Raw genomic sequence first — 27661 nt, 5'->3', positions numbered from 1 at the left:
CCATAACCTTGCAGAGTGATTTTCAACCCCTTTAAAATCATACATAATCTTATAATGATCCTAGTAATCACTTTATTGAATCTTTTACTTTTTAAAAGAAAGAAAAAAAGCAAAAGCACTATCATGATTATTAATTTTCTCATTGGTAAATCTTTGCTTTGGCTCATCTTAAAACTATTATGATTAATAATAAAATAAATATTAATTAAAATGTATTAAGTTTATTACATGGCAGGTGCTTTTCATTCATTTTCTTATGTGGTCCTATGAACATCATCTTACTCCAATTCACAAATAAGGAGAATAATATAAATGCATGATTTGCCAAAAACCATGCAGCCAGAGGCAATTCAAACCAAGGCTTGACTTCAGAGTTCATCTCTCATCTTTGACTGGGGCTGGATGAAATATGCTAACTTCTCCATAGACTTTCCTCCAGCTGCCACTTAATGCAAACACATGGCTATGTGGCTGTGAAAGTTCTTTCCCTACATTGAGTCCATTACACTCTCTCAAGGAGAACAAGGGAAATAACCTGATTATAAGATTCCTAAGAGGCCCACACAATCTGCACAAGTACCCAGATGTCTAAGGCTTCCCTTTCCATTTCCCTCCATTGCCATTCCTCAATTTTGTGGTTTACCCCAATGTTTTAACTGGTCTCATTCCAGATTTCCTGCCTACACAAATTCTTATTCTCTTTTTTATCCAACTGCAATATACTTGATTTAGCAGAAAAAAAAACATACTATGACTGCTATTACTACTTCTTTTACTTCTACTACTTTAGTAGGTTAGAATTTATAAAAATGTTTTATAGACATAATTCTATTAATTTCTCTAATAACCCTGTGAAGTAGACATCCTTACCCCAAATCAAAGATGAGGAGGCTAAGTCTCACTGAGATTAAATGACTTGCTGTGGTCACATAGTTAACAAGTGGCAGGGGTCTCAAGCAGAATAGTGATAAGGAGACAGTCTGTTATGTTTTATAAGACTGAAATACAATATTTGAAAAGATAGTGCTCATAGAGACAAAATTGCCCATTAGACTATCTCTCTCCCCCATTCCCCACACACCTTAAGAAGGTTTTAATCATTATTTCTCCATCTGTGTCAATTAAATCCCTGTCACTCTTTGAGAAGACTGTAGAAGCAAGTTGCAGTTGTTCTAAAAGAGTTTTTATTTTTTACTTTGGGGACAATAAAAAACAAATTAAATTTACTGTGGAAATAATTAGCTTCTTGAGAATTTTACAAGGAATGGTATACTGAAGATTCTACTAAATGATGAAAACAAGGAATGCTTGAGTTTTAAAATAAGGTAGAAGTTAAAGTGATGATTAGCAGCTGCTTAATGTTTCTTTCTTTCTGGCTTTTAAATAAAATTAAGATATAACTACCAAGCTCCAACTACCACGAGCATAAGTACCATTCTGGACTGAATGATGTAATGAGCATATGCAATGTTTTAATAACTCTTGAATATCTCACTTGTGTTGCCAGAATGTCAATGGAAATTTTAGAGGCCTTCTAAGCTTATGGACAAACAACCCAGTCATTGACCATGTGTATTGATTATTGACTGGCCATTGTCAATATCCCTCAGTCACTTCTCACTGACACATGCTGAAAAGGGAGACAGTAACAATTACCAGCACAAATATCAAGGGAATGAGAAAATGATTAAGAAGATGCTAGAAAACATAACATTTCCATGTCTTTTCCCAGATTTGAATTTCAAAATATTTAAAATAATTTCAATTCTTCAAGTCATTTTCTCTTCTAGAAATTTAATACTCACTCCAAAGCAGCAGTAAATCAATGCCCATAATAATTTTAAAAACTTGCTTTAGGATTTAGGAGATTTGTTGTTGATATTTTCTTCCTTTTCTCAAAATCACCTCATCAAAGATGAGCAAATGATTCTCCTATGCCAAGAATCATATTGGAGAGGGAGAGTCTTATTCAGCTGAGTTTGAAACCTTGAAAATAGAAACATTGACACTACCTCCTAATGACATGGGGGAAAAGGCTCTCTTTTACTGATATTCAATATAATTTTCCACTGGGGAAAATTTCCTCCAGTCTGCATGATGAAAAATAAAAATATATTGATGGTGGCATGGGTGGAGAATGTTAAGAAGACTTAGTGTGTGTCTCCAGGGCTGAAGGGAACGTATGTGTGTACTTCAGAGCTAGGAAAACAGCAGAGAGAAAAGCAATACTGAAAATCATAAGATAGCCTGGAGTGCAGCTCTGATGTTAGCAATCATGCATAGAACTGAATGGGGAAGTGACCTTGAAAAGTCACCTAGTCAAGTTTTCCTGGTTTGAATGTGACCTTTGCTGAAATCAAAAGGTCAAATAGTCTGGCATTTAAATTTGATATGGCTCTGGCTTTAATTAGTCCTGTGTGTGTGTTTTTGAGCTGATTGTTCTGCCTGTAGCAATTTTGCAGTCAATTTCTGGGAGGTGGGTTTCTTCAACTCCAATTTGGAATCATGGACCCTTAACTTCATTATCATGAAGTCTGTGTCCTAGGCCAGCCCTCCTTGTCAGACACTGTTCAAAATGGAGTTCCTTGTCCACTCCATGTCCGCCGATGGAATCTACAAATTCCGAATGCAGCTCTGTGAATCGCTCCTCTGTTCCGCCACTGCCTGTTGGTGGTATGCACATATGTGAGCCATTGCAGAGAACAGAGGAGGGATTCAGATGCTGGGAACATTTTTAGAATAATGGTACTCAGTGGAATTTCACATAGACGTGCATTTTAATTTATGACTATGGGCCACTTTTGTCAAATAAAGCATGCATTTACAATAGTTAAACATTTAAAGCTTTTGAAAAATGTTTAACTCTTTGGGGTTTAGGTTTTATGCTTCCCTTTAATGTTTACATAATTTAAGGCATGACGATGGAAAAGCTAGACTGGAAAGAGAAACAATCCAACTGAACACTAAATGGTGCCCTGATAGTCAGAAGATGGACAGCTCTGCAGCCTGAGCACCTATACATCAGGCCAAGCCATTCTTTCTGCTCTGATTTCTTCATCCATTTAGTCTTTCATCCCTTCATCCATATTCATAGTGTCCCTCTCATACACAAACACAATATAGTATCAAAACTGTTTATATTACAAAGGGGCAACTTGTTCAGTCTTTATGGTTCTTGATTTCCTCATCTATAAAATAAGTGGGTTTTTTAAAAATGTCACAATATCCTGGAAATATTTAGATAGTATGTAATATATAATATTTAGGTAATATACAATAATAATAACAACAACCCAACAAGTCTTTCTGCCCACAGACCTTATTCCAACCACTTGATGGTTAAGAGGTCCCTTGAGGGCCCCAAATGCCAGGTTTGATCTGTTTTGTGCAAGAACTGGCCTGAGCTCAGCAGCCCCAGAGCTTTGGACAGGCCATGCTTTCTCTGTGAGGAACTAGCACACGGAAGGGGCTGAAAGAGCTCAGAGAGGGACATGGGGGGTGGGGGGGGAGATGCACCTGCCTTTTGGAGCTCTGGAGAGCCACTCCTTGCATTTATCCCTCTTCTAAGAGGCCAAGAACAAACTCTTACCCTCAGAGATATCAGTGAATCACCCTTGGACAATATGCACCTCATGAGTCTTTGGGGGTGAAAATACAGGGGTGTCGGGGGGGAAGTTACCTGAGTTTCTCAAAGGAAAATGAGATTTATATAATGATTGTCCCCAAATCACAAAGGGTCCTTCTTAGTCTCTAGGGTCCAGTACAGACATGCAGGCAGTGTTACACAGGATCTTTGAACTTGACTTCCCCATAGAGGAGCAGGGAATGTGGATCCAGGGGTCAGGGCACTGGATGAGCGCATCCCACTTAGCAAGAAACCAAATTGTCTGTTGCTCTTCAGGGCATGTTTACAACGTGGATTTTAAAACTATATCTTCTTTTACCTTGAACGCTGTAGTTTTTACAAGACTTTTCGAAATCTCTCAGAAGCCCTTGTCAAAATTTGGATTATATTCAGGGTAATGTATATAGAAGTGCTACAGCCACTGATGTCATAAGGAATTCGTCCACTTGGAAGAAAGCCCGGGAGCACCACAAGGGTGCAAGAAGTCAGGGACTGGTTTTTATATGTTTTGAAACATAGAAGCTTTGATTCAAATGTCTGTGTCATACGCTAAACACATGTGACCTTAACCAAATATCACAAAAGCCCACCATAAATTAATAGTCTGCCTTAATGGTTTCCTCATTTCAAAACACATTTGTTTTATAAGTTAATGCCCTAAGGCCAGTATTTTAAGGTGACTACACAGAGTTTTAATGAAAAACGTATCAGCTATATATGTCTATACAACCACACACATATAATATGATTTCCCTGCCTTTTTAAAAATCAAAATGGAAGGAGAGAAATTTTGCACACACTTAAGTCCTGTGCTTCTGCTACCACTGACTTTAAGTATTTTGAGAGTTTCACCTTCACTCTGCCAACCCAGAAGGACAAAGTTAAGTGGGAATTAGACTTCTCTGAATATTTTCCTTTCTTTACCAGCTTCTGTTCGTGTGTGCATGCGCGCGCATCCAAGTTTTCTTTAGAAAACAAAGAAAAAAGGCCACATAGACATGTGAAGGCCTCTTTTAAAAAGGAAAGATGGTTTTGAAAGTTATGAAAAGCTGAATTTTGCCTTTAAATTCTCCTGTATTTTCAAATGATTGATCCAAGTCCTTGGATTCTAAGGCTAGCTCACACTCCTGACATCGCCCTCCAGGGCTAGTGATCGCCAGGATAACTTCATTTCCCCGCATCAACAGAAAGAGGCAGCAGAGAGAAGGAAAAGGCAGCGGGGTGGGAGGTGGGCAAACAGAGACAGGTCCAGGCTAATGTTCTCTTCTCCCTTCAGCGGGAAGTGAGCTAGAGGCTGCTGCTTCCACTCAGCCCCCCGTGTGGGCTCACAGAGATACTATTTCACTTAAGATAGAGCTTCTGGCAACATGGTGACTGTTACAAAAAATAGGCAGGATAAAATTTAGAAAGAACAGTTTTTTCCTTGATTCACCCCCCACCCTGAAGTGTATATGGAAACAAATACAAGGGACTTAGAGAAAAGCTGTATATGAAATCATTTAGTAAGTGTTTTAGTCTACAAGTTAAATAATCTGACAGCGAACATTCACAGGAATCAAATTTTTAAATGTTCTCTATCTGTGCCTAATTATTACTGCTCACTGTAAGATAGTAACGTAATAGCATAGTTAACATAATACAATATATACTTATATAAAAATTTTCATAATAATCTACTCTGGAAATGTAAATGATCATACAGTTCCACTGGAATACAAATACATTCCAGTATATACTTAACAGATTTTATATCATGCCTCACTATAAATAGGAATAAGCTTCTATTTCTCTAACTGAAGGAATATGTGGTGTAAAAACAAAATTTTTTTCTTTTTTCTTTCTATGTTTAAATTTTAACATTTGACAGATGCTTTGCCTTAAAGAAAAAAAAATACTACAATACCTAAACTCAGTAAGGTCGAGGTGTGTAGAGGATGGGAGGTGTGTAGAGGCACTGCCGAGGTGTGTAGAGGATGGGAGAGAGTCCTTAGTCTGACCAAGCCAGATCCTTGATCAAAGCACCTGGGGGTGTCTGCTCTGCACAGGCCACTGGGCACTGTCAGACAAGCCTCTCCTGGACTCCCATGATCACCCTGACAGACAGAGATCTCCTTGGGACAGGATATTTAGTGCCATGGGTCTTCAGTCTTTCATTCTACCATGAGAGGACAAGAGAACGCCTGCCTCATTCATCACACAGAAGCAGTCTCAAGGTGTGGTCCCTCCTAAGTGATGGGGCAGAGACCCAGAAAAGACAAAACGTTGACACTGAGTACTTACAACAGCTCTCCCTAATGACCTGGATGCATTAAAAAAAAACTGAGTTGTTTTCAAGAAAAACGATTTAAATATAATAATGTTACATGCAATAAACATTAATATTTCAAGAAAAACAATTTTAAAAAGATTAAAAATGGCAGCAGAGTAAGTGGATGCTGCCCAGACATGCTCCCAGGAATAAACTGTTTTTACAACTTGAAAAAAAAACACACAAAACAAAACAAAAAAAAAACTGAGTTGGTGTATTCAAAGGAAAAATGCTCTCTTTCAGGGAATATTGATCATTCATTCATTTTCCATTCATTCAACATGTTATAAAGCTCCTATTGGGTGGCACGCCTAGGTCTGGCGTGCGGAATTTAGCAGGGAACAAAACAAAGAGCTTGCATTCAAGAAATCTTACTCTTATGGAGTATGCAAGGCCGGAAAATGAGCAAGATGACTTCAGAAAGTGATACCTGCTATGTAGGAAATACACAAAGGGATATGATAGTGATGAGGAGGGAGGGAGGAAGGGAGGGGAGAGAAAGATGATTGCTTTTGAATGGATGGTGAGGGAGGTGAGCCATCCTGACAGAACCAAGGCCTGGAAGCAGGGATGAGCTGAAGCAGTGTGTAGTGTAGGCTGGTGTGGCTTGAGGTGGGGGTGGCATTGGCAGCAAGAGAGGAAGGGGCAGGAGCTGCGGTCAGGTCATGAAGGGCCTCATAGGCCATGGAAAGTGGCTGGGGCTTGTTCTCAGCACAAAGAGAAGCCACCAGAGTGTTTTTTGAGAAGGAAAGAGATATGATCTGATTTATGGTTGCAAAAGAGCCCTCTGTCCACTAGGTAATAGCAGGCCAGAGGTAAAGAGGGAAGACCAATGAAGAGGCTATTTTAATGGCCCAGGCAGTCTTCCCCAGTGGAAGCAGCAGGAGAAAACCAGCCAGAGTCAAGATATGTTTTGAAGGTAGGACTGACAGGATTTACCACGGGGCTCGACGTGGAGGAAGGAGGGGGAAAGGAAGGGACCAAGAACGACTCAGGTATCATCACATCAGCGTGGGGCGCATGGGAGTGCCATTTACAAGCTAATGGGGTGAAAAGCAAAGGTTCCATTTGGATGGTAGGTTAGAGATGTCTGTGAGAAACTAAGAGGAGCTGTGTGGAAGAAACCAGAGGGGTGAGACTGGAGCTTAGAGCAGGGAAGATAGAAATTGGGGTGCCATTGGCACGTGGCTAGTGGTTAAAGCCATGGGACGGGATGAGAGCACCTAGGAAAGAGAGGAGGGCTCTGAACCCACTGATCTCGGTGCAGGAAGACAAAGCAGCAAAGGGACGTGGGGATTGCCATAAGGAAAGCAAGAGAAAAACCATAAAGTTAAGCTACATGTTCAAATGAGTGCAAGGTCCCCAGGAAGTCCATGGATGAGGATTAATAACTTTATCAATTCTTTAGATACCCCTACTTTTCTATCATGCCTGATAAAAAATAAATAAACATACCAAAATCACGTCCCTCGAGTCTAGAAGCTACTATGTTACCTACTTTAAAATCTCACCTTTGCTCCAGTGTCCCCCACTCCACGTAAACCCATTGGTCCGGGGGGTCCTGGTAATCCTCGAGGTCCCTAGATGTCATGATAAGGGAGAGAGTGAGCAACTTTGTTTGCAGTATTCAAAAGAAAGAAGAAAGAAAGAAAGAAAGAAAGAAAGAAAGGAAGGAAGGAAGGAAGGAAGGAAGGAAGGAAGGAAGGAAGGAAGGAAGGAAAACAAGGAGAAGGGGGGCAGGGAAGAAGGAAATAAATAAAAGCAATGCTCAAACTTACAGCCACACCAGGATAGCCATCTCCTTTGAGTCCTGGAGCACCCACTGGTCCTCGCGGGCCTTGGGCACCCTGGATAAATTCCAACACCAGGTGATATCATAAGACTAAACTGTGGGACACCTTGTAAAATGTAAGCACACTACCAACTCAATAAGCCAAAAGTAGATTTGATAAGTGCAAAAGGAATGATTTGGAAATGTTTACAAGGAAATCCTACTACATATGGTAACTTATTATCTCTTCATAAGTCTTACTCCTTGTATGTGGTAGGAATCATGAAATGCATGTAGGAAATAATATATGTGAACCATAACTGAGTGCTCTATAGAAAACACATTTCATAGAAATTAGAAGATAGCTGGTTGCTGATATTTTAATTTTTAAAATTATGGATTTTTACTGCAGCATACATCAGGAAAAGGTATAAAAATGAGAAAATTTAGTAAGCATCCTGTAAGAAAAAGAATATATAGCAAAATTTGAAGTGTAAAGTAAGATAAGTGAATGTTATTTATTATGATGGGCCTCAATAGGGTCCAAGTTACATGGGGAATAAATAAGCCCAAATAAAAAATTAAAACAGTTTTCTTTAAAAGTTATAAACGGCCAGGACACAAAGTTAGTGGTTCATATTTTGAGACCTAGGAAAAAGTTGTTAAGTATCGCTTTATCGTGATAAACATAGACATCAAAAACTTTTAGTAGTAACTACTGGCCTCCGATATAGAGAAATGTGCTTATTGCCTCTCAATCAAGTGTTTTGAGATGTGTACTCTCTACAAATGGAAATTAAAGACATTTTTTGGTGAAAGTAAAATGGAGAGGGAGAAAGCAAAATAGAAATGAGGAAGACACACCTAGAAGATTTATTCAATATAAGTCTTTTGCACTTATATTTAAAACTTGTAATATTCCTTTTATACCACATTCCATTGTTACTACGATAACTCTTGCAATAGCCCTTGTCAGTACATATCAATTATTCTTGCCTTTTACATTAGGAAGAAACTCTATTAATAGACAGATCTTTGTTTTACAAGGTTGGAAAAAGTAGCAGAACTCTCGATACTTTGCTTATATAATAGCAAACCCTGAATCAAACTGCCATTTTTCTAATCCAAAATGTTGGCCAAAATCCAACTCTCCAAAACGTTCTTAATTCTATTCCTATGCAAGAATGATTGATTGGACAGGGAGGAAATCAGCATATCCTTTAAGCAGTAAGACAGTTAAAAGTGTTTTGAAAACCATGAATGCAACAACTGTTTGTTGTTGTTGTTATTGTTTTTCTTTATTGATTAAGATATTACATATGTGTCCTTATCCCCCCATTGCCCCCCACCCCCCACTCATGCAACAACTGTTTTTTCCTAATCTAAGAGACTGGTTTTACATGATTAACCTTCTTAAGAATGGTCATGTTCAGAACACACGTGGTCACCTATTAAAACTTAATTTACTATTTATCATCCACAGAAACCCAAGATGACTGCACACAGCTGTATGACAGAGAACAAATGCAAGGTCTTCTGGAGAGGTGAGTTTTGCTGTATCTCCAACTACAGGAAAGTGGTCACTCCTCAGAAGCAATCTATTCTGCTATTTCAACTGTGTTTAAATTAAGGTTAAGCATCCACATGGGATATGTCCCAAAATAAGATGTCTGTTTCTCTCCATGCTTACACAAGGAGCAGGCCCACAACAAACAGCAGTAACTGCTCCCTGGTTAAGTTGAAAGAAAATTGGAATAAAAATCTACTTTCAGTTTTTCTTTATACATGCCAAGCCTATAACAAATCATCAGCAGCTGTTGTCATTTAGCCTCTGGCACCCACACTGGGCAGGGCGGGGCGGCGGGGGGAGCATTAAAACATTAATAGTTTATAAACATTTTTTTCCTAGAGAACTTTGTCTTCTGCAAAAATTTTACTTAGCTTGTTACTTCTAATGTTCACAAGAGTATCAGGAGATGGGTTTTTATTTGGGACTCCTCACCACACACTTTTCGATGGAAGGTTGCCACTTGGCCTCTTTGCACTGGATTCAAGAAAATGCCGTGCCAAGTGATTCAATTTGAAGTGTCTCTCGTTCAACACAAATTAGGGCAGAAATCTTAATCTGATGTTTTAAAATGAGCTTTCGGGGGGATCTGGGAGTTCTCTGAAGTAATACACAAAAACTGAATTAATGTGACAAAATTTCCATCAGGCATTTAACCCCCCAAATGCTTAAAGACCCATGTATTAGGGAAGAAGGTCAGAAAGAGCATCTTTAGAGGCCAAGGGATTTAGAAATGCTTGGAGTAAAGAGGCAATAACTTTACTCGCACCAAAAATACTAGCACCAATAATGTCCAATGACCATCAGTAGAAAATAAGGTGTGGCTTATAAACCCTAGCTGCATATTTAATTGGACTTTATTTCTATTGTAAGCAATAAGCAGAGAGAAGCAACTATAAATCATAAATCTAGGAATACACACATCCAGGAAGTTATCAAACAGTATAAAAATTATCACCCAAATGTTCTTGATCAAGGTCATATTTATAGTTTTAATTATGAAATTTGGATTTTCTCCTGGAGTTGTGCATAACTTGGGTTCCCATGTGCCTCAAAGTCTGGGGAGTAAGGTTCTGATTTGTCTGGGACTTTCTGTTTCAGCTTGAACCTCCCACATCCCTGGAACCTCCTCTGTCCCCAATAAACCAGAAGATTGTCACCCTAGCAAGGATGACTGTTAACGTGAATAAGAAAAATGATGCTAGGATCCTCCCTTGACCTTCAGAAAGAACCCCTACATTTAGATCAGTACATAACGGGTTTTGTATTATATTTCAAAAATGGTTCTAAATTTTGTTTTCATGGCCCGGCCGGTGTGGCTCAGTAGTTGAATATCAACTTATGATCCAGGAGGTTATGGTTTGATTCCCAGTCAGGGCACATGCCTGGGTTTTGGGCTCTGTCTCCAGTAGTGGACTGGCAGGAGGCAGCCAATCAATGATTCTTACACACACAAGTTTGTTTTTTGAAGTTTGAAAATCACTGATGTTAGTATTTGGACCCTTTTGTCTAGAAGAGACAATTTGATAGAACTGAAGCCAGCTTCAAAGCTACATAACAACATGCTACTCGTTTAGTGAGTGCTGATTATGGAGCCCTGAAGCCTGTATGAACACAGGGATGTGCTTGTTGCCATTTGGAATGTTAAAAATTGCTGCAGTGCTGGGCTTTGCTGCCATGGAAAAATAGAAATGACTACTTAAAGCTGTCTTCTATAATTATTTGCATTTTCATCTAAAATAACTCAGAAAGATGGATGACATTTAGGAAAAATAAATGATCCTCTGCATTCATGAAAAATAAATGATCCGTTGACTTGGTTTTTTACTAAAGGGAATAGTATATTCTTATATTTGAGTTCATCAACATACTGGAAGTAGAACCATCTCCGTCACCAAATTATGATGCATTAAATCTACTTTCATTCTCTCACATACAGAAAAATAAAAATAAAAGAACAGAAATAAAGCCTACCTTTGGTCCTCGAATAGCAATGCCAGGTTCTCCTTTAAATCCAGGCACCCCAGGTCCTCCTCTGTCTCCCTGGACATTTCAAATAATGTTCAGAGTTTCAGACTTTAGGTTGCATGAGAAACCACAATGACAGGGGACAAAAAAAGTGGTTTGTAAAGGGCCTAATTTACCACTATCAGATCTTGAGAGAGAACATTCTTCTTGAGGAGAATTTCATATCCTAAGTAAATAAAAGCTGCCAGTAAAAACTACTAAGCTGGTTTAGAAGAAAGGCCACTGAAATAAGAGGTGGCTAATTTGACACAAACGTTTAGGCTGTAAGAATGTCTGGGGATGCCCTCAAATCTGAGAGGATTTCTTTTCTGTCACACTTCCTGATTATAAATCTTAGAAGATTCTTCTGAATAAACACAGTAAATTCTTACCTGCTCTAAGGTCTAGAATTTGGGGGAGGTAATTCAAGGTGAAGTGACAAGTTCAAGACCAGGAACAGAAATCTGGTTTGTAATCTTATATTTGCTGCTGGTCTTTAGTTTGCTTAATTGTGCTATATCAGAGTTGAACTACATAATAGCTTGGGTTCTTCCAAAACTAAAATTCTAGTTGACCGGTATCATGAATTCCACACCCCCCCACTTCCCAATTGTCTAAGAAAAAGAAAAAATATCTTGCCAAGAATGCATACCTTCGGTCCAGGTGGTCCAGGAATTGATGCTCCAGGAATTCCAAAAGGGCCCATAACCCCTGGTTCACCCTAAAAGCAGAGAAAAATACTCATTACATTTCAAGCAAAAGAAAACTATATACAGGAATTACATTAGGAAAAACATAGAAATGTGTTTCCAGCATTTTAAAATATCATGACCCGTCTATTTTACAGACGAATGTGAAATATTTTTACATCTTTGTTAAACCACAACTAAAGTTATTGATAACTAAGATTTCAATGCCTTTAATAAATGTACTCAACTAATTCCTGAGTATTAGGAAAGTTTTATCTCTTGTGCATCCTTTTATTAGCTAATGAAAATGATGCACTGCATGGTGTTTCCCTTCTGTAGTAGGCCAGGGAGGTCAGAGGGAAATATTTGTTCAATTATAACAAGTATCTTCAGCATAAGTTTTGGGGTATACTTGGTAGATGAATAATGTTTCTTATAGTTTATAACTTTTCCTTTGTTATTTTGTTTTGTGTCAGTCTTCCATTGTAAGCAATCTCATATTCCACCTTAGAAGTAGAGAGTTTATGGTAAAAAAAATTATTTTCAGATAGAAAAATTAAAATATTTCTCAATAATTTTTGCTGTCTCAATTTGAAATATCAAGCAGTATCTCTGTCCCACCCAGTTCTAGACCAATTATTATAAAATTTTAGGGAGTAATCACCAGAGGAATTTGGTAAAATACAGAATCCCGGGTTTCAGTCCCAGAGATATTTTTTTAAAAAATTTTCCCAACTCTAGTTGACATTCAATATTATATTAGTTTCAGGTGTACAGCATAGTGGTTAGACATTTATAAACTGATCGCCCCAGTAAGTTTAGTACCCAACTGGCACCATACATAGTTATTACAACACTACAGGCCCGGTGCACGAAATTCGTGCAAGGAGGGGGTTGTCCCTCAGCCCAGCCTGTACCCTCTCCAATCTGGGACCCCTCGAGGGATCAGGCCTAAACGGGCAGTCGGACATCCCTCTCACAATCCAGGACTGCTGGCTCCCAACTGCTTGCCTGCCTGCCTTTCTGATTGCCCCTAACCGCTTCTGCCTGCCAGCCTGATCACCCCCTAACCACTCCGCTGCCAGCCTGTTTGCCCCCAACTTCCCTCCTCTGCCGGCCTGGTCACCCCTAACTGCCCTCTCCTGCAGGGTTGATCACCTCCAACTGCCCTCCCTTGTAGGCCTGGTCCTTCTCAACTGCCCTCCCTTGCAGGCTGGGTGCCTCCCAACTACCCTCTCCTGCTGGCCATCTTGTGGTTGCCATCTTGTGTCCACATGGGGGCAGGATCTTTGACCACATGGGGGCAGCTATATTGTGTGTTGCAGTGATGATCAATCTGAATATTATTCTTTTATTAGATAGGATAGAGGCCTGGTACAGGGGTGGGGGCCAGCTGGTTTGCCCTGAAGGGTGTCCCTGATCAGGGTGGGGTTCCCTTGGGGCGTGGGGCGGCCTAATCGAGGGGCCTGTGGTGGTTTGCAGGCCGGCCACGCCCCCTGGCAACCCCTGTGGAGGCCCTGGTATCTGGAATTTATTTTCCTTCTACAATTGAAACTTTGTAGCCTGGAGCGGAGCCAAGCCTGGGGCTCCCTCCGCGGTCGGCAGCCATTTCTGTTGGGGTTATAATTGAAACTTTGTAGCCTTAAGCGGGTGAACCCAGCCAGGGTGTGCGGAAAGCTTTGCTTCCCCTGTTGCCAGAGATAACCCTGGCCTGCTCTCTCAAGCTCCGTTCTGCCGCCATTTCTGTTTGAATTTGTTTACCTTCTATAATTGAAACTTTGTAGCTTGAGTGGAGGCTTAGGCCTGGCAAGGGCAGGCGGAAAGCTTGGCTTCCTCTGTTACCTAGGAAACCTTGCTCTCGGTGGCTGTAGCCATCTTGGTTGGGTTAATTTGCATACTCGCTCTGATTGGATGGTGGGCGTGGCTTGTGGGTGTGTCGGAGGTATGGTCAATTTGCATATTTGTCTATTATTAGGTAGGATTGTTGGCTGTATTCCCTGTGCTGTTCTTTACATCCCGTGGTTGATTTGTAACTGCCAATTTGTACTTCTTTATCCCTTCACCATTTTTACCCAGCCCTCCAACCCACCTAACATCTACCCACCATCAGTCAGTTCTCTATATCTATGATATGTTTCTATTTTGTTTATTTATTTTGTTTTTAAATTATACATATAAGTGAAATCATATGGTATTTGTCTTTACCTGTCTGACTTATTTCACTTAGCATAATACCCTCTACGTCCATACATGCTGTCACAAATGATAAGATTTCATTCTTTGTAATGGCTGAGTAATATTCCATTGTATATATATTCCACATCTTCTTTATCTGGTTATCTACTGATGATCATTCCCAGATATTTTAATTCAATAGATCTAGGGGCTGGGCCCAGGAATATGAATTTTTATGAGGCACCTCTTTTGATTCTGATATAGGTGCCATTACCTCCCCAAAACACACTATGCAGAGCAATTATCATTAAAAGAGGGCGCACACTCCCTACAATGTGTTTAAAATGACCCATTTGGCATTATTAGAAGATAATATTAGGGCTACACTATAATTTTTATCTCATCTTTTAAATTTTCAATTATTTAGATAAACCTATGATATTAATATGGTAGTTTATGAATAAAAATTATAATTAAAAATAAAACTATATTGGAGTGTGGTCAATATATTTTTTACTATTACAGATGCGTAATCAAATAGTTTAGAAATTGCTGATATAGAACAGGTGCAGCAAACTGCAACCTGTGGGCCAAATCCCATCTGCCATCTGGCTTTGTACAGCCAGGGGCTAAAAATGGCTTTCACATTTTTAAATGGCTGTTAATAAAGTGTGTATATAATACCTTCAATTTTGCTCCTTGGCCTGCAAAGCCTATAATATTTACTACCTACACATCTACCAAAAAATTTGCCTCCGCCTGCCCTGGCCGGTATGGTTGGAGCATTGTCTCATATAGTGATTGTGAGTTCAATTCCTGGACAGAGCACATACCTAGGTTGTGGGTTCGATCCCCAGTGGGGCACATAAAGGAGGCAACCAATGAATGTTTTCTCTCACATCTATGATTCTCCCTTTCTCCCCCTATCTCCCCTATTCTCCCTCTCCCTTCCCCCAACCTCCCTCCCTTCCCTTCCCTCTCTCTCTAAAATCAGTAAGCATATCCTCCATGAGGATTTAATAAAAGAAAAAAAGTTTGCTTCCTCCTGCCTTAAAGAATGAACTATTCTAAGATCATGAGCTGCCCGTTTGATCTCCTGCCTCCTTTGGGAGAGTCACTGGTAATGACTCCTGCCCTGAGCCACAGCTGAGGCCTCCTGCTCTGCAGAGTCCCTAATATGTTGGACAGCTGAGCACACCGGCCTACTAGGGCCCAGATCATGCCAATGCATGTATGTGCCCACCCTTAATTCCAAAACTACAAGGCAATGGCACATGACACACCAGGATTATAGCAACAGATAACCAACCACCCAGTTCAATCCTATGGCAAAGACATAAAACACTAACCTGTTAAATTTTTCACTAAGACCAGAGCAAAGTTATGCTTCCAGATTTAACCTTTTGCACTCGGATGTCGAGTGAGACTCGACACGGTTAGCATTAGAATAAAGGAATCGAGAAAAAAGCAAGCGAGTGCAAAGGGTTAATCTACTCTACTTTTTTTAAGAGGCCAATTACTGTACTTTTAAATACATAGTTATATACCTAGAAGGTATACATTTTTTAAAGACCCTGTATTAAGATTTGCTTATGCTTTCAAATATAGCAGTTCTTCATCAAAAAAAGAGCTTTATTTAAAAATACAGAAAAATATTCACTTTGAATAAGAGTAACTGAGACACATAGAGTAGTCACTGTTATTAATAATAATATAACACATTTCTTATAAAGTGGAATTTCTCATCATGTGCTGCTTGAACTACCTGCAGCAGAAGGCACTTATTTAAGAAAATCAGATCCTGGTGCCACTTCACCTACTTAGATCTCTGGGCATGGTGCCAAGAAATAGGGATTTGTAACAAGCTCTTTGGGGGATACTGAGGGACACTGGTCTATTGCTGTGCAGAAGCTTTTTAGGTTGATGTAGTCCCATTTGTCCTTTTTTCTCTTTTGTTTCTCTTGCCCTGGGAGATGTATCCATGAATATTTTGCTACGTGAGATGTCTGTGATTTTACTGCCTATATTTTCTTCTAGGATTTTTATGATCTCATAACGTACATTTAAGTATTTTATGCATATTGAGTTTATTCTTGTGTATGGTGTAAATTGGTGGTCTAGTTTCATTTTTTAGCATGTACCTGTCCAATTTTCCCAACACCATTTATTGAAGAAATGATCTTTACTCTATTGTATGCTCTTGTCTTCTTTGTCAAATATTAATTGACCATAATGGCATAGGTTGATTTTGGGATCTCTGTTCTGTTCCATTGATCTATATGCTTGTTCTTGTGCCAATATGAGGCTGTTTTGATTACAGTGGCTTTGTAGTATAGTTTGATATAAAGAAACCATCCTCAAAATGTAAAGGGAGCCCACTCTATGGGAGAACATATTTGCCGATGATAAGAGGTTAATTTCTAAAATATACAAAGAATTCATACAACTCATCAGGAGGAAGACAATCCAATTAAAAAATGGTCAAAGCACCTGAATAACCATTTCTCCAAAAATGACATACAGATGGCAAACAGACATACGAAAAAATGCTCAACGTCACTAGTCATCAGAGAGATACAAATTAAAATGACAATGAGGTGTCACCTCACACTTGTCAGAATGGCTACCATCAACAAATTAACAAATGACAAGTGCTGGTGAGGATGTGGAGAAAAGGGAACCCTAGTACACTGCTGGTGGGAATGCAGACTGGTGCAACCACTATGGAAAATAGTATGGAGGTTCCTCAAAAAATTAACAATGGAATTGCCATTTGACCCAGTGACCCCACTTCTAGGAATATATCCTTAAAAAATGGAAAAACCAATCAGAAAGAATATATGCTCCCCTAAGTTCATAGTAGCATTATTTACAATAGCTAAGATCTGGAAACAGCCCAAGTCTCCATCAGTATATGAATGGATAAAAAAGCTGTGGTACATTTACCCAATGGAACACTAGGCAGCTGTAAAAAAGAAGTTTCTCTTACCCTTTGAGACAGCATGGATGGGCCTGGAGAATATTATGCTAAGCGAAATAAGCCAGTCAGAGAAAGACAAGTATCACATGATCTCACTTATATGTGGATTCCAAGGAACAAAATAAATTGACGAACAAGAGAGGACCACAGACATGGAAGCATAAAACAGACTGATGATCTCACAGGGAAGGCGGGAAGGAGGGCAGTAAGAGATTAACCAAAGAATTTATGAGCATATATGCATAGCTCACTGACACAGACAATAGACAGGTGAAGCCTGTGTGGGGATGGGAAATGGGTGGAGGGGGGCAAAGGGGAGAATATGGGGGACATCTGTAATACTCTCAATAATAAAATTTAAAAAAAAAGAATCACTGGTCGACGAGGGATGCTTTGTTTTGTACCTGCTCTCATCATGCGAGTACCTTTTTTTTTTTTTTAGTTGTTCTTTAATAGTCTGCTCCTTATCTCTTTTTACAATTAGCATCTTCCTAGAGGCCTGAACTCTTTTAGGTTTGCCATTTCTGTTTCCCGACACATCCAAATGATCTCAATATTCTCTCTTGCTAAGTCAGGACACATACCTAAATGCTTGCCTCACAATTTCCTTTACTTCTCCCTCAGCTCCCTGTCCTGGATAGTTTATCAGGAATAAGTCTCTCCTTATTTCACATTTCACAGTATTGATTTTGCTCCCTTTAAATAACTGCATTATTGAACTCTCACTATGTGCCAGGAACTGGGCTGAGTGTTTTATTAACAGTTTTAGTCTTCCCAACAACCCTGTGAAATAGATGCTATTATTACTTTTTTTTTGTGATTGAAACAATTGGCCTGGAAGGTTCCGGGGAGGGGCAGGGTGAGAACCCCACTCTCCTGCCTTCTGTAGTCCCACTCGTCATCCCCTCGGCACCGCCTCTCAGCCTGGGACCTTGTAAGTTGTTCAGTAGAGCAAGATGCCAGAGAATTGGTATCTCCTAACTTCATCACAACTTCTGAATATTTGATTGTTGGTAGAGAGGACTGCAGATTCTCTCTTAGAAGCATAAATATTCCCATGAAGAGTACATATTTTATGCAATCTCTTTATTCCATTCTATTGCAGTCTGGAATAGTATATTTCCTAAAGCCTTTTTCATTTAGGAGTTCTGGTTTGTATTTGTTGAGGAGGAAGTTGGAAATCAGATTTGTGGTAGAAATCTAATATTCTATTAAAACCAGACACAATTACAAGCTCCCCAATGCAAAAGTGAGAGTATAAAAACTTACCTTCGGCCCTTCGGGTCCCGGAAATCCCCTCTGTCCTTGATTTCCTTTGCTCCCTTTCTTTCCTTCATCACCCTGACAAAATAATTAGGAGAATATAGTTGTCGTATTAACAAACCCTCCTCAATCATATAGCAACCATTTCAGGGCCACATTCTTAGCTAATGACAATTTTAAAGTGATGTGCCCCAGCCCAGCTCAGTCACACAGGGTTTGTGGATGTTCTTGATTGTATTGGGTACTTCAGAATTGTTCGGTCTTCACCATTTATTCAATATGATTTAATAAAAAAAAAAAAAAAAAAACTAAGTTCAGTGTCTTTCTTTGGGGACTTTTTGAATTCACATTTCTTTTGCACCCTTGGTCTTTGAATAGGTGTTTCTTCAGCTTCCATGCTGTTTCAGCTTTAAAACATAAAATGAGATCTTTTTCAAATTCAGCCCCATTTATTCCTCCATAGGGAATATAGTTCTTCCTCCCGAAGGAGACTGATAATTCTGTTGGTAGAGAGATATGTGGGCATTAACCTGGGGCAGAGCTAGAAGCTGCCTACTGACTGTTCCCCAGCCTGGTTGCCCACTGACGCTCTCTCAGAAGAACTGTTTCATCTTCATTCAGAAACCTCCAAGCATTTCTTCTCCTCTATCCTTCCATAAGCCACAGGTCACCTCAAAGCCACAGATCCAGTGGCCTCTCTTTCCAATGCACATCCTCCTTGCTTGGGGGGTGGCATGTACCACCCTTTGAAACCCTTCCTCCTTGGTTTCCCTAACATGGCAACTCTTCTGCTTATCTTTGTTCTGCTCTGAATATTCTTTCTCCAGCTACTATACAGGATGAAATTCAAACCTCAGCTCTGTTTCTCAGAGATATCATTCATTCTTTCAACTTCAGTTATTAATTCAAGGGTCTATGTTCCAAAAGTACATTCTAGAATACATTAGTTCTCTTGAATGTTAGTAGGCAAGCATTTCTATATGTTTGCATGATGTTAATTAAAAAGGTATTCTCTGTCCACATCCCCTGCACCCCCCCCCAAGATCTTTTATAATCTGGTAAGTCAATAAATAAAATTGTTTGAAACTCTACAAATATTTTTAAATTTCAAATTCTCATATTTAAGGGTAAGGACTCAATTTTAGCCAATATTTTTCAAGACATAAACTTCTTAAGCAGTCCATTACTATTTTAATACAATTATAAATAAAGTACTAATAAGTGTACAGATTTTACTTTTACTTTCCTCATATTGAATTCTTCAAAAGCTTTATATGGGCATTGGTGACTCTACATAAAAACTGCAGGGACATCTGGCACCTTAGAACTCTGGGTTATGTCACTAATGGTCCTACTGATGAATTTAGATATTCTTGTCATGACATATAAAGATGGCATTCACTAGCATTTCTACAATGTATAAAATAAATTTATTCTGTGTTGTGAAAGTAAAATTGCCACTTACTAAGGTGGTATTTCTTATTACCGTGTGAAGTTCCATAAATAGTTAAAGAAAATCTATGGGCTTTCAGGTCTCAAGGATGTATCTCAAGCCTTCTTTTCCCTTCCTATGTGTTTTTAAATTCAGTCTGGCTATTTATTAAGAAAAACCTGTGTTGAACTCTTTGTATAAGCTGGGTCTTATAATAGATGTTGGGAAATAAAAATGAATAATACATACTTGCTTTCTTCCATAGCTCACAAGCTAGTATCCATAACTTTAAGCTAGAAGTAAACACATTTGACACAGCAAGAATAACAATAAGTTTTTCCTAAGTCGGCTCCTTAGTATCAGGACCAGAACACAGGCAGTCTGCTTCCCCAACACTGTCAGTTCCATACCTTGGGGCCAGGTTGTCCTTTTCCAGGTGCTCCCTCTGGGCCTCTTGTTCCTGGAAGCCCCGCTTCTCCCTGGAGGGAAGGATACTGATGTCTTAGCTGACCCTTCGTAGACATTATACATCAGCCCACCTTGTCTCTTCTCATGGCCAGTGGCTTCTCTGCTGAGACCCTCCAAAGCAGGCCAGACCTTAACTCTACTCTCAAAATTAATTTGGAAATTTGCCAACTTGAATAAATTAATATCAAACTCCAGTTTAGCTCAGAGCAGTTGGAAATATCATGAAAAAGGCCAATTTATTCGCCAATTTCTTTTGGCTCATCATTCACATTTGGTGGTTTGTGTTTTTTAAAGAAAACAAGAAAGATCTTCAGCCTTTCCATCTGCTGTTTTTCACTGCTTATATTGAAAAATGAGTATTTCACATGTCCACTCAAAGTACTTTAGGAAATCTTTATAATGGCCTTACTTCCTGAATACATTTACAGATGCTCCTTTTAGGGGGGGTGGGGGGGGAGAAGATGTTTTTCTCTAAGTTTAAAGTAAAGTACTTTCTAGGAATCCCAGAAAGACTAGGTCACTGGAGAATGTCATGTCCAAAACACTGAGAGAAGGCAGAAGTGTGAAACACTACTTACCTTTTGGCTTGGTGCTCTCTTTCTCTCTGGAGTAAGTGAACAAGGAAATTTAGACTTGTGGGTTGTTGTTTTTTTAAGACTAAGTTTGTCCTGGATGGTTTAACTTGAGGTCCTGTAGGACCGAGGTATAGTGTGGTTCAGTAGTTTTTACCCTGGGGAATATGGAAACGTAGTTACCTTCTTCCCTGCAGCTCCATCTTCCCCTGGTACTCCTGGCTGTCCTGGGAGCCCTATTGAGCCTGGCGCCCCCTGGTGGATAAGCAAAGATTTTATTTCCCAGTTCATGTTTATCATGCACCCCCATTTTGCAGTACTTGCCATTAGATATATCTTATAGTGTCTGAGAAAAGCCTCGAAATCTAAATAGTACTTACTAGTAAACTATTTGACCTTGGAAAAATTACTTAACCTCTCTGGGTCTCAGTTTTGGATGATGTTGTTTGTTATGGGTTGAATTAACCACAAAAAAGATACATTGAAGTCCTAACCCATGGTGCTTGTGAATGTGACCTTTTTCAGAAATAGGGTCTTTCCAGATGCGATCAAGTTAAGATGAGGTCATTAGCGTGGGCCCCAATCTAGTATGACTGGTGTCCTTATAAAAAGAGGAAAACACCATGTGAAGATAGACACATAGGGAGAATACCGTGTGGCAACAGAGGCAAAGATTAGAGTGATGTAGCTGCAAGCCAAGGAATGCCAGGATTGGCCACCACAAGCTAAAAAGAAGCAAAGAAGGATTCTTCCCTACAGGTTTTGGAGAAGGCATGACCCTGCACACACTTCGATTTTTCTATTTATTGTCCCCAGAACTATGAGACAATAAATTCTTATTCTATTAAGCCACACAGTTTGGGGTACTTTGTTACAGCAATCCTGAGAAATGAATATAAAAGTGACATGAAAAAATTGGAGACTTAACATCACTTCCAGCTCTAATGCTCAACAATTCAAGTTAATTTATGATTAAGAATAAGTTCTTTAATATATTCAGAGAAAACACATGCTACCTTCAAAAAGTATAAAATTGTCCTTATTGCATTTATTACAAGCAAAATATATTAAAGATAATTGAAAGGCATTTCAACTAAACCAAACTAAAAAAGCTACTGAAAATAAAGTACAGTGAAATTGTCTATGATTGGAAATTCGTGTATGCGGACAGCCAACTGTATGCATTCTTCTATGCCATTTTATGTAAGGCACTCAAGTCTCCAAAAATTTGATGTCTATGGAGGTCTTGGAACCAATACCCCCACAGATACCAAGGGACAATTTGCTTTAGGGGAAGTCAAAAGTTGTTGGAGGGAGTCTACACCCTTATGTTCCACATTGTTCAAGGATCACCTTAAATTCAAAAAACAAAAGCAAGGGAAACAAATAGCATGTTGACATATAAAATTATTGGGTAACAGAAGTGGGCTGGACACACTTTAGATTTAGGGAATGGATTGCTTACGAAACCATAAAACAAAGGAAGGGAAGTAGCCTTTACTGAAATCCTAACTACTAGGTGCTTGGTTTTATAATATGGCAGGCGATAATGTTCTAAAGCAGTGGTCAGCAAACTGCGGCTCGCGAGCCACATGCGGCTCTTTGGCCCCTTGAGTGTGGCTCTTCCACAAAATACCACGGCCTGGGAGAGTCTATTTTGAAAAAGTGGCATTAGAAGAAGTTTAAGTTTAAAAAATTTGGCTCTCAAAAGAAATTTCAATCGTCGTACTGTTGATATTTGGCTCTGTTGACTAATGAGTTTGCCGACCACTGTTCTAAATAATCACTCTGTGCCAAAAATAGAGCCTGTGGTGCTAATAAATGAATAAGTAAATAAATAAGACAAGTAGCAGTCATTAAAATAGACCAATTTTTGGTTTTTCTTTAACAATAAGAGTTATACTGAGCATCAGACCCTTTTCTGAATAAACACTCTACACCGGTAAAGGAACAGTTAGATGACACATGCATGATCTGTATTTCATTTGGATATAAATGAAACTTTACATAATATCACATAAATCATCTAAATGCTTCTGAGCAGCATGGTCAACTCACCTTTGGACCTTGTACTCCAATCCCCACTGGTCCTCTAGGGCCTGGAGGTCCTATCTGGCCTACTTCTCCCTAATAAGGAAAGAGTATTTGAAGAGTATTTGACCAAGGCAGCTAAATAAAAATTCCTTCTTTGATCTCCTAAGAGTTGTCTTATATCAACAAAATAAGAGAACACTGAGCTTCATGTGCTCAATTCACATATATACTTTACCCCACCACATTTGGAATGTGGAATGATCTGGCTTAAAGTATAGGCTATGTAACATACTCAACATTGATTGTAAGGACCCCCCGGGCCCCCCATAAAGAGTCCCTGGAAATGATAGTTATATTGTAGAACAACCAAAATTGACACATGAGAAATCAAGATGACCGATGATCAAAAGCAGTATCATAACCAGAGAGAACAACCTGCGCTTCTGATGATGTGCCCGGAATCAGGCATCTCAAGGACAGTAACAGCAGTCTATTAAGCTGCTTCTCACATGGGCATCGCTAATGAGTGGGCTTGAAGGTGAGACTTCTCAGAGAAGTGTTTTATTTATTTAACAATGATTAATGATTTTTTGAAGCAACATTAAGGACAGCTAATTAGAAATAGGTGTCATACCTCTCCCCAAGGGATAAATAATAGTTCTAATTTAGGAGATAATTTGATTCCTGTTTATAGAAAATGTTTATTTGTTGGGTCATTTCTGACTCCATATCTTTAAGTAAATGTTTTAGCGGTTGGACCTACTGTGGAAGTGCTGGTGAGAATAAAAATGAGTCAGTCCAAAGAGGCATATAACCACAGGTAGTTCCTACTGATATTACTGCTTGAGATGCTAGAATAAGGTCTCATAAGTAAAAGTAACAAAGAAAACAATAATTGAAGATTGTTTAAATAAAGCTTCTAAGAGCATAAGGAATATATATTACATTTTCTACACCATTAGGATTATCAGTTAGATTTTACATTAAGTAGAGATCTCTGATTTTTAAGTTCATTTCATCTGCAGTCTTCCAAATGCCTGACCACTGCCCAGAAAACAGCCAGTATATTTATAGACATATGAAATTCCTTCCTCATTGAGAAAGTTACCTTGGAACCAGGTGAGCCCTGTCCTGGGGGTCCTTGAGGACCAGGGGGACCAATAAGGCCTTGGATTCCCTTTAAAATAAAAATAAAAAATTTAATAGTATTAGTGAAATTAAGAAGAAATGTGGATAAGAGTTTCCAATCCTCTAAAGTGAGTTTAGTTCATGTCCCATAATGAATTACTAATAGTCAATATTAGTTGAATGGGATAGCAGAGGCTGCTAGTTGAATCATGAAATGCATTCTTCCCTTCTCCCATGGTAAGAGAAATTTCAGCTGGCCCACATGGCTGCCTGGAATAAAGACCACATTTCCTAGTCCCCGTGACAGCCAGGTGTTGCCATGTGACTGGATTCTGGCCAATGGAATGGGAATGGAAGTGATGTGTGTAATTTCCAGTCCATGCTAAAGCTAGAAGTATGCCTCCTCCTCCCCTACACCGTTTTCCAGTGGATGAAGTGAAGACATGGTGTTTTTCCTGTGGAGGAAGAAAGTGCACCCTCAGAATGGCAGGTGGACAATAATGAAGAAGCCTGAAGCCCTGATGAGCAGAGCCACCACTCCAGCTTGAAGTTCTAAAGAAAAGAAATAACTCTTCATCTTGTTAACCCATTTCACACCTCCGTCACATGCTAGCAACCAGCTGTACCAATGGTATATATCAAGATGTTAAAATGAAGGTTTGACCTAGGTTGAAAGATACAATAGGCAGCAGACACTAAACTGATACCTGTTCAAACATTTGACTCTCATCCATGTTGTAGGTGAGGACAACACTAAAAGGGGGAAAGGGATAGCATTTATAAAGTTCTTTGGAGAAAGGAATCATAAAATTTTTTCTTTGGAGAAGATGAGAAGGGTTTAAGTTGCTTTGTTTGGTACCCCATTCTAGAAAGGGAACTTCAATGAAACCACTTGAAGATCTTGATGTTTTTTTAAACAAACAAAAAAAGGGTGACTAAATTTTATATTTTAAGAGCCCTCTTTTTATTGAATATATTGGTTAATAAAGTTCTATAAGTTACAATTCTATAATACATCATCTGTATATTCTATTATGTGTTCACCACCCAAAGTCAAGTCTCCTTACACCACCATTTATTCCCCCTTTACCCTCTTCAACCTCCCCCACCCCTCATTCTTCCAGCCCTCCTTTCTCTCTGGTAATCACCATACTATTGTCTGTATCTATGAGTTTTGTTTTGTTTTGCTTAATCCCTTCACCTATTTTACTCACAAGGGCCAGCGTCTGACTCATGTCTAAGAAAGCTAAAGTGGACTGTGACATAGCTGGCGTGGGATCAGCCTGAGCATCAGGGCTTGTACAAAGGCCACGTGAGTTTTTTTCTGTGGACCAGAGTAGACCTGGAGCTGTTTTGAGTCCTGTCCAAGAGGGTCTGGAAGAGTAATGGAACTCCAACAGAAAGAGTCGGTATAGAGTAAACCTCCAGAAGAGCAGAGGCTGATGGGAGAAATCGCTGGAGGAAGAGAGTCCTTTATCCATGTCCTAGGAGGGGCAAAGGCAGGGGCCAGTGCCGGATCCCCATGAGAAAGTGTGTCAAAATCAAAATCTGCCAAGACCAGAGGACCCAAAGCCACCTGACAATGGAGCAGTCAAGACAGAATTTCTGTACTCATCCTCTCCTCCAGCCTTGACTCAGCCAGGAGGGAGGAGAGGCACAGACCTTCCCATGGACCACAGGTTGTCCATGCAGCTCATACCAGATGAGGAAAGATTGAAAGGAAGATTTATACATTGACTAGATAGTTTTCATTGTACAATTAAAACTGTGATTTGTAACTTAGAGTGACCCTAAAACTTTCTACTAACTTAAAAGTGATAAGACAAGTGTATAGCCTGGTGATAATTTCTTTCTGTGGTACAACAAAGAAAAATCTTCCCCTAATGAAAAAAAGTTTAAAGGGATGATGAGAGAAAAAAAACTAAGATTTTGTTTTGCTTGCACCCCACAAACCATGACAATGCATATAATGGTTACAGAAATATGATTATTTTATTACAAATGTCCTTTTTCTAACTATATCATACAACTGCTTGCTCATTTCAAAAAGTACAATTAGTATTCCCTTTCTCTGGTTGATGAAGGTGAAGCAGTCTAAACAATTTAAGAAAGCCAAGTTTTAAAATATTGAGCCTTTATAAGAAGGAATTCTTCTTCACTTTTTCAGTAGTCCACAAGTCGCATGCAATGGGACAAGGAACCAAACATTTCCAAGGGATGTGCCTATATGTGCATACACATGTATATATGGTTACTTATTTTATAAAAAATTTGATATTATCAAGTCTGCAAATATTTACTGAAATCTGCAGGCCACTTGAGGGATAGTATATGCTAACTGCTGGAAATGGAACAGAAGTTCCCTCATAAACAGATGCATGGGAAAATTCATTTCTATAAGAAAAAGAGAAAGATCTAATAATTACAGGAATTCAATGGATAAACATATTAAATTATGGATAAGAAGAAGAATGAATAACTGCATGAATTAAGGTTAAATTTAAGTAGAGTTTAGATCACTTGTCTTCAAAGGATAAACAAATTTGTTTCTTGCTCAGAGCAATTTTCAAATAGCACATTCTATTCCATCTCCTACCCAGTAGGGCTCAGCTCCATGTGGACCTGTTACCTTTAACATTGTTTTCTCTTGGAAAAGAACAGAAGGGGATGAGAAAACCAAAGAGGTCGAGAAGGTCTGAGGGCTTTTTTAAGATAAAGGAAAACAACCTCCAGGAAGAACCAATATTAAAGGCAGCAGGAAGCTGGAGGTGGGAGGTCCAGAACTCCCAGGCCATCTGGAAAGACTTGGCTTTCTTTGAACCTCATTTTTCAGCCTGATGGTGGTGACTCAGCACCAGGAGCACCACGAGACCCAGGATGTGGCAGCACTGTCCCGCCAGTTTTGGGATTAGAAGGTAAACAAATAAACTACAAAGCTGGAGAATGCCTGGTCACATAGTCAACTCCTATGTAGGCAAAATGTACAGCTCTTAATTATTTTCTAAGCATTTATTTACGGATTTATCTTGGCTTCTCTTGCACCTTAATCCTCCTAATGTACTACACTAGGACCTCTACCAAGGAAAAGGAAATGGAAAAAGAAGTAAGTCCAACTTTGCTGTTGCTTGGATTAGCAACAATAAACATATACTCCATCATTAGAAGACAGTTAGAAATAACTCAGAATTAATGTCAGCAAGAAACTTTGGAATTATCTCATTTTAAAAATCTTTTTCTTCTCCCACTATCCTAAGTAAAAGAAGCACTATTCATTCTCTAGGCAGTAGAATAATTCAAACCTTAACTCTAAATTTTAACCAAACTGATTTGCCATTTTTTTTAAGCAGAAGGGTGTTCAGCATAAATTTGGGTATATTGGTTACTTAATTAAATGAGATAATGTAGGTAAAAGTGTATGGTCAACAAGAACTCTAGATAGGACTGTTATATTATCTTCATATTATTCAGATCTAACAAGATTATCCAGCTTTCCCAGTGGTTCTGGTCAGAAGATTTTGGAAGCAATTTTAGTCCTGAATGGAAAGACAAGCTAAGAGATCTTTTCTTTCTTCTGACCAACAGGGGCCAAGTGCCATTTATAAACTGTTTGTGGCTTGTGTCTATTCAGGAATGGTGCCCCTT

General features: G+C 39.1%; 1 protein-coding gene across 1 annotated transcript in view; it reads right to left on the bottom strand.

Annotated features, from left to right (window-relative positions):
* COL28A1 (collagen type XXVIII alpha 1 chain) overlaps nucleotides 1–27661 on the bottom strand; it is a 144916-nt gene that overhangs the window by 63221 nt on the left and 54034 nt on the right. The window contains exons 16-24 of the mRNA XM_054726173.1: nucleotides 24000–24068; nucleotides 22916–22984; nucleotides 21041–21112; nucleotides 20228–20296; nucleotides 18392–18463; nucleotides 11931–11999; nucleotides 11246–11314; nucleotides 7712–7780; nucleotides 7445–7513 (exon numbers count right to left, since the gene is read on the bottom strand). Of these exons, the coding sequence (XP_054582148.1) occupies nucleotides 7445–7513; nucleotides 7712–7780; nucleotides 11246–11314; nucleotides 11931–11999; nucleotides 18392–18463; nucleotides 20228–20296; nucleotides 21041–21112; nucleotides 22916–22984; nucleotides 24000–24068 (627 nt within the window). The remainder of the gene's footprint in view (nucleotides 1–7444; nucleotides 7514–7711; nucleotides 7781–11245; nucleotides 11315–11930; nucleotides 12000–18391; nucleotides 18464–20227; nucleotides 20297–21040; nucleotides 21113–22915; nucleotides 22985–23999; nucleotides 24069–27661) is intronic.

The sequence above is a fragment of the Eptesicus fuscus genome, chromosome 14, assembly GCF_027574615.1.
Source record: "Eptesicus fuscus isolate TK198812 chromosome 14, DD_ASM_mEF_20220401, whole genome shotgun sequence".
Lineage (NCBI taxonomy): Eukaryota > Metazoa > Chordata > Mammalia > Chiroptera > Vespertilionidae > Eptesicus > Eptesicus fuscus.
Note: the sequence above shows the minus strand (reverse complement) of the source record. Positions and strands in the feature narration are given on the sequence as shown.